The 13,523-nt window shown below is 40.5% G+C and overlaps 1 protein-coding gene and 1 non-coding gene across 2 annotated transcripts; one reads left to right on the forward strand and one right to left on the reverse strand.

Moving 5' to 3' along the window:
- Window positions 1-7,785: 7,785 nt before the first annotated feature.
- LOC148550032 (uncharacterized) lies at window positions 7,786-10,119 on the reverse strand. Its single transcript, XM_088496202.1, has one exon. It carries the CDS (start codon window positions 10,117-10,119, stop codon window positions 7,786-7,788), a length of 2,334 nt encoding a protein of 777 aa, XP_088352328.1.
- LOC148550033 (small nucleolar RNA R71) lies at window positions 9,479-9,585 on the forward strand. The gene has a single exon (XR_015898982.1). It is a non-coding gene; the product is annotated as a small nucleolar RNA R71 (small nucleolar RNA).
- Window positions 10,120-13,523: the final 3,404 nt, after the last annotated feature.

The following is a 13,523-nucleotide window of genomic DNA, read 5'->3' on the forward strand; positions in this document are numbered from 1 at the left end:
TAAAATCCTCTAAATTTAGCACAAGATAAACCCTAAAAATCGGGTTTATCAAACACAGCTTTTTAGAGTCTTGGCCGTGACCCTAAGCACTCTATTTTCCAGTATTATTACCGGATATATACATGCCACAGACACTTTAAATAGGTGAACGTTTTTAGATTGTGACTCAGCTTTGCTAGAGTCCCCAGATAGAGGTGTCCAGAGTTCTTAATCACACTCTTTTTGCTTTGGACCACGACTTTAACCGCTCAGTCTCAAGCTTTTCATTTGACACCTTCACGCCATAAGCACATAGTTAGGGACAGCTTTGTTTGAGCCGCTTAGGCCAGGATTTTATTCCTTTGAGCCCTCCTAACCACTGATGCTCAAAGCCTTGGGTCCTTTTATCCTTGTCTTTTGGTTTAAAGGGTTACTGGAATTTTCACTCTGCCCTCCTTTTCCTGCATTTTTGGGCGGTAATGGATTTTTCTGCTTTTTTTTCTTTTTCTTTTTGCTCACAAACTAAATTCACATAATGATGAATGTCAGAGATCACAAAGACTGATAGCTAAATATTGTACCTGAACAGAAGATTCAATGATGGTAACGGCTGTTGGAGGACCCTTTAGTTCTTTCTCAAACCATGACCATTGTGAATCACGGGAATGGATTCCATTTGATGTGTCTGGATGCTGCATAGCTTTGACAGCATTTAACTTGAACTCATCCTCATTAACTCTCAGGGTCATTTCCCCTTTTTGGACATCAATGAGAGTTTGTCCAGTTGCTAGGAAGGGTCTTCCTAGAATGAGAGTTGCACTGGGTACTTCTTCTAAAACTTCCTTTGTGTTGGAAGTCGGCACACATTTTAACAGTGGTGTTGAAATCCCTCTCTTGTATAGAGTATTGTTTATGATGGTGTAGTATTGTGCTTCCCGTTTTAACCTCTTTGCCTCCTTCTTATCTGTAGGGAGTGTTTCTGTTTTGAGGTAATTAATTATGGAAGTCATCCATCCTTGATCCAGACCTGTTATGGCTAGGACCTTTTCTTCTTCCGAGATTGATGGGTTCTGCAGCATCTCTTGGATGAGGCTTCTATTGTTGCCCCCTGGTTTGGTGCTGGCTAGTTTTGAGAGTGCATCAGCTCGAGCATTCTGTTCCCGAGTATGTGGCGGACCTCATATTTCCCGAGTTGTCCGAGTTGTTCCCTGGTTTTGTCCAAGTACTTTTTCATGGTGGGATCCTTGGCTTGGTAACTCCCTACTATTTGTGAGGTGGCTACTTGTGAGTCACTGAAGATGATAAGCTTTTGAGCTCCAACCTCCTTAGCCAACTTCAAACCAGCTAGTAGTGCCTCATACTCGGCTTGGTTGTTTGAGGCAGAGAACCCAAATTTGAGGGAAAGTTCGATTTGGGTTCCCTGGTCGCTTTCTATTATCATGCCTGTGCCACTTCCAGTTTTGTTTGAGGAACCGTCTACGTAGAGATTCCACTCTGTAGGGATTTTCGGGGTGTCCGTAAATTCTGCAAGGAAGTCGGCCAAATACTGTGACTTGATGGCTATCCGAGCATCATATTGAAGGTCAAATTCGGACAACTCGACTACCCATTGAAAGATTCTTTCTGCTAAATCTGTTTTCTGTAAAATGCCTTTTATGGGCTGGTTGGTCCGAACCCTGATGACGTGGGCTTGGAAATATGGGCGAAGTCGTCGAGATGTTAGTATGAGAGCATAAGCGAATTTTCCTATCTTTTGATAGTTCAGTTCAGACCCTTGTAATACTTTGCTAATGAAGTATATAGGTTGTTGTCCACTGTCGTCTTCTCGAACCAGTGCTGAGGCTATTGCCCGATTTCCCATTGCGAGGTACAATACAAGTGGTTCTCCTTCCCGAGGCCGAGTTAGAATAGGTGGTCGTCCCAGGAACCTTTTGAAATCCTGGAAGGCCTGCTCGCACTCTGTTGTCTATTCAAACCTCTTTCCCTTCCTTAGAGTGGCGTAGAAGGGGAGAAATCTTATTGCCGATCCAGCTAGAAATCTGGACAAGGCTGCCAATCTTCCATTGAGTTGTTGTACCTCTTTAACGCTGGTCGGACTCTTCATGTCGAGTATAGCCTGGCATTTATCCAGATTTTCTTCAATTCCTCTTTGTGTGAGCATAAAACCCAAGAATTTGCCGGCTTCTACTGTGAAGGTGCATTTTGCAGGGTTAAGTCGCATGCCATGCTTTCTTATAGTGTTGAATACTTGGGTGAGGTCGGACAGTAACGACTCTTCACTTTGTGTCTTTATTAACATGTCGTCCACATAAACTTCCATGACTTTCCCGATGTGGTCTGCGAAGACCTTATTCATTAATCTTTGACAAGTAGCTCCTGCGTTTTTGAGTCCAAACGGCATGACGATGTAGCAGTAGTTTGCTTTCGGGGTTAAAAATGAGGTTTTTTCTTGATCAGGTGGGTACATCGGGATTTGATTGTATCCTGAATATGCGTCCATAAACGAGAGGTATTTGTATTCGGAGGAGGCATCCACCAGAGCGTCGATACTTGGGAATGGATAAGGATCTTTTGGGCAGGCTTTGTTGAGATCAGTGTAGTCGGTGCACATCTGCCACTTTCCGTTTTATTTTTTCACCAAGACGACGTTAGCTAGCCATAGTGGGTACTTGGTGCACGAAATTGTGATGTCCAGGCTCGAACAATCCCTGGTAACGTGAGCAGTAACTTGGTACGCGTAATCGTGATTACACTTTGATTATGTAAAATCCATGGCTCTTTCTTTCCCTGGCAATGGCGCCAAGAACATGGTGCCAATACCATGGTTCACAACTTCGATACAACTAACCAGCAAGTGCACTGGGTCGTCCAAGTAATACCTTACGTGAGTAAGGGTCGAATCCCACGGAGATTGTCGGTATGAAGCAAGCTATTGTCACCTTGTAAATCTCAGTCAGGCGGATATAAATTGATAATGGAGTTTTCGAATATTAATGATAAAATAAGGATAGAGATACTTATGTAATTCATTGGTGAGAATTTCAGGTAAGCGTATAGAGATGCTTTCGTTTCTCTGAACCTCTGCTTTCCTGATGCCTTCATCCAATCAGTCTTACTCCTTTCCATGGCTGGCTATGTGTAATGCATCACCACTGTCAATGGCTACTTTCGGTCATCTCTCGGGAAAATGATCCAGTACCCTGTCACGGCACGGCTAATCGTCTGGAGGCATCACCTTTGTCAATGGTTGCATCATGTCCTCGCAGTGAAAACTATGCATACGTGCTCTGTCACAGCACGGCTAATCACTGGTTAGTTCCCGCTCCTACTGGAATAGAATCCCTTGATTCTTTTGCGTCTGTCACTAACGCTCAGCACTCGCGAGTTTGAAGCTCGTCACAGTCATTCGATCATCGGATCCTACTCGGAATACCACAGACAAGGTTTAGACTTTCTGGACCCTCAGGAATGCCGCCATCATTATAGCTTGCACCACGAAGATTCTGATTAGGAGATCTAAGAGATATTCATTCTAGCTTGTTGCATGTAGAACGGAAGTGTTTGTCAGGCACGCGTTCATAAGGGAGAATGATGATGAGCGTCACATAATCATCACCTTTCTCATGTTCTTGGGTACGAATGGATATCTTAGAAGCAGAATAAGTTGAATTGAATAGAAAACAGTAGTACTTTGCATTAATCTTTGAGGGACAGCAGAGCTCCACACCTTAATCTATGGAGTGTAGAAACTCTACCGTTGAAAATACATAAGTGAAAGGTTCAGGCATGGCCGAGATGGCCAGCCCTCCTGATCTAAGAACAATGCGTCAAAAGATGGGTCAAAAGACTAATTCCCAGATGTCTAATACAATAGTAAAATGTCCTATTTATAGTAAACTAGCTACTAGGGTTTACATGAGTAAGTAATTAATACATAAATCCACTTCCGGGGCCCACTTGGTGTGTGCTTGGGCTGAGCTTTAGCTTTCCACGTGCAGAGGCCATTTGTGGAGTTGAACGCCAGTTTTTATGCCATTTCTGGCGTTCAACTCTGGTTTTTGATCCATTCCTGGCGCTGGACGCCAGATTTGGGCAGAGGGCTGGCGTTGAACGCCAGTTTACATCGTCTATCCGCGAGCAAAGTATGGACTATTATATATTGCTGGAAAGCCCTGGATGTCTACTTTCCAACGCAATTGGAAGCGTGCCGTTTTGAGTTCTTTAACTCCAGAAAATTCACTTTGAGTGCAGGGAGGTCAGAATCCAACAGCATCAACAGTCCATCTTCATCCTCTGAATCTGATTTCTGCTCAATTCCCTCAATTTCAGCCAGAAAATACCTGAAATCACAGAAAAACACACAAACTCATAGTAAAGTCCAGAAATGTGAATTTAACATAAAAACTAATGAAAACATCCCTAGAAGTGACTAAATCCTACTAAAAACACACTAAAAACAATGCCAAAAAGCGTATAAATTATCCGCTCATCACAACACCAAACTTAAATTGTTGCTTGTCCCCAAGCAACTAAAAATCAATTAGGATAAAAAGAAGAGAATATACTATAAATTCCAAACTATCAATGAAACATAGCTAAAATTATATGAGCGGGACTTATAGCTTTTTGCCTCTTGAATAGTTTTGGCATCTCACTCTATCCATTGAAGTTCAGAATGATTGACTTCTATAGGAACTCAGAGTTCAGATAGTGTTATTGATTCTCCTAGTTCAGTATGATGATTCTTGAACACAGCTTTTTATGAGTCTTGGCCGTGGCCCTAAGCACTTTGTTTTCCAGTATTACCACCGGATACATAAATGCCACAGACACATAACTGGGTGAACCTTTTCAGATTGTGACTCAGCTTTGCTAAAGTCCCCAATTAGAGGTGTCCAGGGTTCTTAAGCACACTCTTTTTTTGCTTTGGACCTTGACTTTAACCGCTCAGTCTCAAGTTTTCACTTGACACCTACACGCCACAAGCACATGGTTAGGGACAGCTTGGTTTAGCCGCTTAGACCAGGATTTTATTCCTTTTTGGCCCTCCTATCCACTGATGCTCAAAGCCTTGGGATCCTTTTTATTGCCCTTGCCTTTTGGTTTTAAGGGTTATTGGCTTTTTGCTCTTGCCTCTTGGTTTTAAGAGCTTTGGCTTTTTCTGCTTGCTTTTTTTTTCTTTCTATTTTTTTTTCGCTATTTTTTTTTTCTGCAAGCTTTATTCTTTGCTGCTTTTTCTTGCTTCAAGAATCATTTTTATGATTTTTCAGATTATCAAATAACATGTCTCCTTGTCATCATTCTTTCAAGAGTCAACATATTTAACATTCATAAACAACAACTTCAAAAGACATATGCACTGTTCAAGCATACATTCAGAAAACAAAAAGCATTGTCACCACATCAATATAATTAAGCTAAGTTCAAGGATAAATTCGAAACTCATGTACTTCTTGTTCTTTTGAATTAAAACATTTTTCATTTAAGAGAGGTGATGGATTCATAGGACATTTATAACTTTAAGACATAGTTACTAACTACTAATGATCATGTAATAAAGACACAAACATAGATAGGCACACAACATATAAAAAAAAAACAGAAGAAATATGAACAAGGAATGAATCCACCTTAGTGATGGTGGCGTTTCCTTCTTGAGGATCCAATGATATCCTTGAGATCTTCTATGTCTCTTCCTTGTCTTTGTTGCTCCTCTCTCATTGCTTTTTGATCTTCTCTTATTTCATGAAGGAATATGGAGTGTTGTTGATGTTCCACCCTTAGTTATCCCATATTGGAACTTAACTCTTCTAGGGAGGTGTTGATGTTCTCCCAAAAGTTCTGTGGAGGAAAGTGCATTTGAGGCATCTCCGGGATCTCATGGTGATGAGCTCCATACGCCTCTTGAGCTCCATGAATGAGCTCTCTTGCTTGCTCCATCCGATTCTTAGTGATGGGATTTCCTTCCTCAATGGAAGTGTCACCTTCTATGAAAGCTCCAGCTGTGTAACATAGATGGCAAATTAGATGAGGAAAAGCTAGCCTTGACCCAAGAGAGGGCTTGTTGGCTATTTTGTAGAGTTCATTGGAGATGACTTCATGAACTTCTACTTTCTCTCCACTCATGATGCTATGAATCATGATAGCCCGATCCACAGTAACTTCGGATCGGTTGCTAGTGGGGATGATGGAGCATTGGATGAATTCCAACCATCCTCTAGCTACAGGCTTGAGATCCAGTCTTCTTAGTTGAACTGGCTTGCCTTTGGAGTCAATCTTCCATTGAGCTCCTTCCACACATATGTCCATAAGGACTTGGTCCAACCTTTGATCAAAGTTGACCCTTCTTGTGTAGGGGCGTGCGTTGTCCTCTATATTTGGCAAGTTGAACGCCAACCTCACATTTTCCGGACTAAAATCTAAGTAATTCCCCCGAACCATTGTAACATAGTTCTTTGGATCCGGGTTCTTACTTTGATCATGGTTCTTAGTGATCCATGCATTGGCATAGAACTCTTGAACCATTAAGATACCGACTTGTTGGATGGGTTTTGTTAGAACTTCCCAACCTCTTCTTTGAATCTCATGTCGGATCTCCGGATACTCATTTCTTTTGAGTTAGAAAGGGACCTCGGGGATCACCTTCTTCTTGGACACAACATCATAGAAGTGGTCTTGATGGGCTTTAGAGATGAACCTTTCTATCTCCCATGACTCGGATGTGGAAGCTTTTGTCTTCCCTTTCCCTCTTCTAGAGGATTCTCCGGTCTTAGGTGCCATTAATGGTAATGAAAAAACAAAAAGCTTATGCTTTTACCACACCAAACTTAGAATATTGCTCACCCTCGAGCAATAAAAGAAAGAAAAGATGAAGAAGAAGAAGAAATATGGAGAGGTAGAGGGAGATTAGTTTCGGTCAAAAAGAGAAGAGAGGGTTGTGGTGTGTGAATCTGGTGAAGAATGGAGGGCTTTATATAGGGAAGGGAGGGGGGTTAAGGTTCGGCCATATGGGTGGGTTTGGGTGGGAAATTGGTTTTGAATTTTGAAGGTGGGTGGAGCTTATGATGTAGGTTTATAGGGAAGAGTGGGTGGATGTGAGTGGTGAGGGTTAATAGGGAAGAGTGATGGAGGTGATAGGTGAAGGGTTTTTGGGGAAGAGTGTTTATGGGGTTGTGTGAAAGAGGGGTGAGAAGAAGTGAGTGGAGGTAGGTGGATATCCTGTGGGGTCCACAGATCCTGAGATGATCCTGTGGGGTCCACAGATCCTTAGGTGTTCAAGGATTTACAACCTTGCACCAAATTAGGCATGTAAAATGCCTTAGCAGACAACTCTGGGCGTTCAGCGCCAGGTTGGTGCCCATTTTAGGCGTTCAGCGCCCATTTGCTAGCCATTTCTGGCGTTGAACGCCAGAACCATGCATGTTCTGGGCGTTCAGCGCCAGTTTTCCTCCAGGGTGCAGTTCTGGCGTCCAGCGCCAGATTGGTGCCCATTTTGGGCGTTCAGCGCCCAGAAGCTGCCCATTTCGGGCGTTCAGCGCCCAAAAGCTGCCCATTTTGAGCGTTCAGCGCCAGAACCATGCTCTGTTCTGGCGCTGAACGCCAGACAGATGCTCCTCCAGGGTGTGATTTTTCTTCTGCTGTTTTTTATTCCGTTTTTGAATTTTTTTTGTTTATTTTGTGACTCCACATGATCATGAACCTATAAAGACATATAACCAATAAAAATATAATTAGATAAACATTGGGTTGCCTCCCAACAAGCACTTCTTTAATGTCAATAGCTTGACAGTGGGCTCTCATGGAGCCTCACAGATGTTCAGAGCTTTGTTGAGACTCCCCAACACCAAACTTAGAGTTTGGATATGGGAGTTCAACACCAAACTTAGAGTTTGGTTGTGGCCTCCCAACACCAAACTTAGAGTTTGACTGTGGGGGCTCTATTTGACTCTGTTTAGAGAGAAGCTTTTCATGCTTCCTCTCCATGGGTGCAGAGAGAGATCCTTGAGTTTTAAACACAAGGTTGTCCTCATTCAGTTGAAGGACTAATTCTCCTCTGTCCACATCAATCACAGCTCTTGCTGTGGCTAGGAATGGTCTTCCAAGGATGATGGATTCATCCTCATACTTCCCAGTATCTAGGATTATGAAATCAGCAGGGATGTAAAGGCCTTCAACCTTTATTAACATGTCCTCTACTTGTCCATAAGCCTGTTTTCGTGAGTTGTCTGCCATCTCTAATGAGATTCTAGCAGCTTGTACCTCAAATATTCCAAGTTTCTCCATTACAGAGAGTGGCATGAGGTTTATCCCTGACCCAAGGTCACATAGAGCCTTCTCAAAGGTCATGGTGCCTATGGTACAAGGTATGAGGAACTTTCCTGGATCCTCTTCCTTCTGAGGTAACCTCAGTAATTCCAATGCATTTAGTTCATTAGTGAACAGGGGAGGTTCATCTCCCCAAGTCATTTTACCAAATAAGTTGGTATTCAGCTTCATGATTGCACCAAGGAACTTGGCAACTTGCTCTTCAGTGACATCCTCATTCTCTTCAGAGGAGAAATACTCATCAGAGCTCATGAAGGGTGTAAGGAGATTCAAAGGAATCTCTATGGTCTCTAGATGAGCCTTAGAGTCCTTTGGTTCCTCATAGGGAAACTCTTTATTGATCACTGGACGTCCCAGGAGGTCTTCCTCCTTGGGATTCACGTCCTCTCCTTCCTCTCCAGGTTCGGCCGTGTTGACTATGTCAATGGCCTTGCATTCTCCTTTTGGATTTTCTTCTGTATTGCTTGGGAGAGTACTAGGAGGGATTTCTGTGATCCTTTTACTCAGCTGGCCCACTTGTGCTTCCAAATTTCGAATGGAAGACCTTGTTTCATTCATGAAACTCAGAGTGGCCTTAGATAGATCAGAGACTAAATTTGATAAATTAGAAGTATTTTGTTCAGAGTTCTCTGTCTGTTGCTGAGTGGATGATGGAAAAGGTTTATTATTATTAAACATGTTTCTTCCACCATTATTAAAGCCTTGTTGAGGCTTTTGTTGATCCTTCCATGAGAAATTTGGATGATTTCTCCATGATGAGTTATAGGTGTTTCCATAAGGTTCACCTAAATAATTTACCTCTGCTATTGCAGGGTTCTCAGGACCATAGGCCTCTTCTTCAGAAGGCGCCTCTTGAGTACTGTTGGATGTAGCTTGCAATCCATTCAGACTCTGGGAAATCATATTGACCTGTTGTGTCAATAATTTGTTCTGAGCCAATATGGCATTCAGAGTATCAATCTCAAGAACTCCCTTCCTTTGAGGCGTCCCATTATTCACAGGATTCCTCTCAGAAGTGTACATGAACTGGTTATTAGCAACCATGTCAATGAGTTCTTGAGCTTCTGCAGGCGTTTTCTTTAGGTGTATGGATCCACCTGCAGAAGTATCCAATGACATTTTAGCCAAGTCAGACAGACCATCATAGAAGATATCCAGGATAGTCCATTCTGAAAGCATGTCAGTAGGACACTTTTTGGTCAGTCCTTTGTATCTCTCCCAAGCTTCATAGAGGGATTCACCTTCTTTCTGTCTGAAAGTCTGAACATCCACTCTAATCTTACTCAGCTTTTGAGGAGGAAAGAACTTGGCTAAGAAAGCCTTGACCAGCTTATCCCATGAGTTTAGGCTATCCTTAGGTTGAGAGTCCAACCATAGTCTAGCTCTGTCTCTTACAGCAAAAGGGAAAAGCATGAGCCTGTAGACTTCAGGATCTACTCCATTAGTCTTTACAGTATCACATATCTGCAAGAATTTAGTTAAGAACTGAAAAGGATCTTCAGATGGAAGTCCATGAAACTTGCAGTTTTGTTGCATCAGAGAAACTAGCTGAGGTTTCAGCTCAAAATTGTTTGCTCCAATGGTAGGGATGGAGATGCTTCTTCCATGTAAATTGGAATTTGGTGCAGTAAAGTCACCAAGCATTCTCCTTGCATTATCATTATTTTCGGCTGCCATCTCCTTTACTTGTTCGAAATTATCAATCAAGTTGTCTCTGGATTGTTGTAATTTAGCTTCTCTTAGTTTCTTCTTCAGAGTCCTTTCAGGTTCTGGATCAGCTTTAACAAGAATGCCTTTTTCCTTGTTTCTGCTCATAAGAAAGAGAAGAAAACAAGAAAAGAAGAGGAATCCTCTATGTCACAGTAAAGAGGTTCCTTATTGTTAGTAGAAGAAAAGAAGAAGAGAAAAAATCTGAACTCAGAAAGAGAGAGAGAGGGTACGGATTTTTGGTGGGTGAGGGAGAGATGTTAGTAGATGAATAAATAAATAGAAGGAGATGAGAGAGAGAGAGAATTTTCGAAAACAATTTTTGAAAAAGAGTTAGTGATTTTCGAAAACAGTTTTTGAAAAAGGTTAGTAATTTTCGAAAATTAAAAATTAAAAATTAAAATAATTAATTAATTAAAAAGAAATTTTTGAAAAAGAGGGAGATATTTTCAAAAATTAGAGAGAGAGAGAGTTAGTTAGGTAGTTTTGAAAAAGATAAGAAACAAACAAAAAGTTAGTTAGTTAGTTGAAACAAATTTTGAAAATCAACTTTGAAAAGATAAGAAGATAAGAAGTTAGAAAAGATATTTTTGAAATCAAATTTTTGAAAAAGATAAGATGAAAAGATATTTTTGAAAAGATATGATTGAAATTAATTTTGAAAAAGAATTGATTTTTAAAATCACAATTAATGACTTGATTCACAAGAAATCATAAAATATGATTCTAGAACTTAAAGTTTGAATCTTTCTTAACAAGCAAGTAACAAACTTCAAATTTTTGAATCAAAACATTAATTGGTGATGTTATTTTCGAAAATTATGTGATAAAGATAAGAAAAATATTTTTGAAAAATATTTTTAGAATTTTCGAAAATAACTAAGAAATTTGAAAAAGATTTGATTTTTGAAAAAGATTTTGAAAAAGATAAGATTCTCAAATTGAAAATTTGATTTGACTCATAAGAAACAACTAAATTTTAAAAATTTTTGAAAAAGTCAACTCAAATTTTCGAATTTGATGAGAGAAAAGGGAAAGATATTTTTTTTATTTTTGAATTTTTATGAAAAACATGAAAATGATGCAATGCATGAAATTTTTATATCAAAACAATGAATGCATGCAAGAATGCTATGAATGTCAAGATGAACACCAAGAACACTATGAAGATCATGATGAACATCAAGAACACATTTTTGAAAAATTTTTAATGCAAAGAAAATATGCAAGACACCAAACTTAGAAATCTTTAATGCTTAGGCACTAAGAATTCAAGAATGCATATGAAAAACACCATACAACACAAAACAAAAAATCATCAAGATCAAACAAGAAGACTTACCAAGAACAACTTGAAGATCATGAAGAACACTATGAATGCATGAAATTTTCGAAAAATGCAAGATGCATATGCAATTGACACCAAACTTATGATGTGACTCAAGACTCAAACAAGAAACACAAAAATATTTTTTATTTTTATGATTTTCTAATTTTTTTGGATTTTTTTCGAAAATTAATATGTAAAAAGGAAAACAAGGATTCCAAAATTTTTAATATGAATTCCAGGAATCTTGCATTCTTAGTCTAAAGCTTCAGTCCAGGAATTAGACATGGCTCACTAGCCAGCCAAGCTTTTAATGAAAGCTCTGGTCCAAAACACTAGACATGGCCAATGGCCAGCCAAGCTTCAGCAGGTGATTCTGGATCAGCAGCAGGTGGATGAGCAACAACTAGCTTGCTCTTGATAGCACATTGCAAGCCTCAGTCCAAATGAATTTAGACATGGCTTTACAGCCAGCCAGGCTTCACATGCTTCATGAAACACTAGAATTCATTCTTAAAAATTTTGAATAAATTTTTGAAAACATTTTTATTTTTTCGAAAACAGATGAGAAATTTTTGAAAATATTTTTGAAAAATTTTTGAAAAGAAAACGAAAAGAAAGTTACCCGATCTGAGCAACAAGATGAGCCGTCATTTGTCCAAACTCAAACAATCCCCGCCAATGGCGCCATAAAGTTGGTGCACGAAATTGTGATGTCCAGGCTCGAACAATCCCTGGTAACGTGAGCAGTAACTTGGTACGCGTAATCGTGATTACACTTTGATTATGTAAAATCCATGGCTCTTTCTTTCCCTGGCAATGGCGCCAAGAACATGGTGCCAATACCATGGTTTACAACTTCGATACAACTAACCAGCAAGTGCACTGGGTCGTCCAAGTAATACCTTACGTGAGTAAGGGTCGAATCCCACGGAGATTGTCGGTATGAAGCAAGCTATGGTCACCTTGTAAATCTCAGTCAGGCGGATATAAATTGATAATGGAGTTTTCGAATATTAATGATAAAATAAGGATAGAGATACTTATGTAATTCATTGGTGAGAATTTTAGATAAGCGTATAGAGATGCTTTCGTTTCTCTGAACCTCTGCTTTCCTGCTGCCTTCATCCAATCAGTCTTACTCCTTTCCATGGCTGGCTGTGTGTAATGCATCACCACTGTCAATGGCTACTTTCGGTCATCTCTCGGGAAAATGATCCAGTACCCTGTCACGGCATGGCTAATCGTCTGGAGGCATCACCTTTGTCAATGGTTGCATCATGTCCTCGCAGTGAAAACTATGCATACGTGCTCTGTCACAGCACGGCTAATCACTGGTTGGTTCCCGCTCCTACTGGAATAGAATCCCTTGATTCTTTTGCGTCTGTCACTAACGCCCAGCACTCGCGAGTTTGAAGCTCGTCACAGTCATTCGATCATCGGATCCTACTCGGAATACCACAGACAAGGTTTAGACTTTCCGAACCCTCATGAATGCCGCCATCATTCTAGCTTGCACCACGAAGATTCTGATTAGGAGATCTAAGAGATATTCATTCTAGCTTGTTGCATGTAGAACGGAAGTGTTTGTCAGGCACGCGTTCATAAGGGAGAATGATGATGAGCGTCACATAATCATCACCTTCCTCATGTTCTTGGGTACGAATGGATATCTTAGAAGCAGAATAAGTTGAATTGAATAGAAAACAGTAGTACTTTGCATTAATCTTTGAGGGACAGCAGAGCTCCACACCTTAATCTATGGAGTGTAGAAACTCTACCGTTGAAAATACATAAGTGAAAGGTTCAGGCATGGCCGAGATGGCCAGCCCTCCTGATCTAAGAACAATGCGTCAAAAGATGGGTCAAAAGACTAATTCCCAGATGTCTAATACAATAGTAAAATGTCCTATTTATAATAAACTAGCTACTAGGGTTTACATGAGTAAGTAATTGATGCATAAATCCACTTCCGGGGCCCACTTGGTGTGTGCTTGGGCTGAGCTTTAGCTTTTCACGTACAGAGGCCATTTGTGGAGTTGAACACCAGTTTTTATGCCATTTCTAGCGTTCAACTCTGGTTTTTGATCCATTCCTGGCGCTGGACGCCAGATTTGGGCAGAGGGCTGGTGTTGAACGCCAGTTTACATCGTCTATTCGCGAGCAAAGTATGAACTATTATATA

Source organism: Arachis ipaensis, chromosome B8 (genome assembly GCF_059453495.1).
Source record: "Arachis ipaensis isolate K30076 ecotype BB chromosome B8, ASM5945349v1, whole genome shotgun sequence".
NCBI classification, from domain to species: domain Eukaryota; kingdom Viridiplantae; phylum Streptophyta; class Magnoliopsida; order Fabales; family Fabaceae; genus Arachis; species Arachis ipaensis.

What these genes read in the sequence shown, in the direction of transcription:
- LOC148550032 (XM_088496202.1), bottom strand. Translation starts at nt 10,119, where the DNA reads ATGAGCAGAAACAAGGAAAAAGGCATTCTTGTTAAAGCTGATCCAGAA.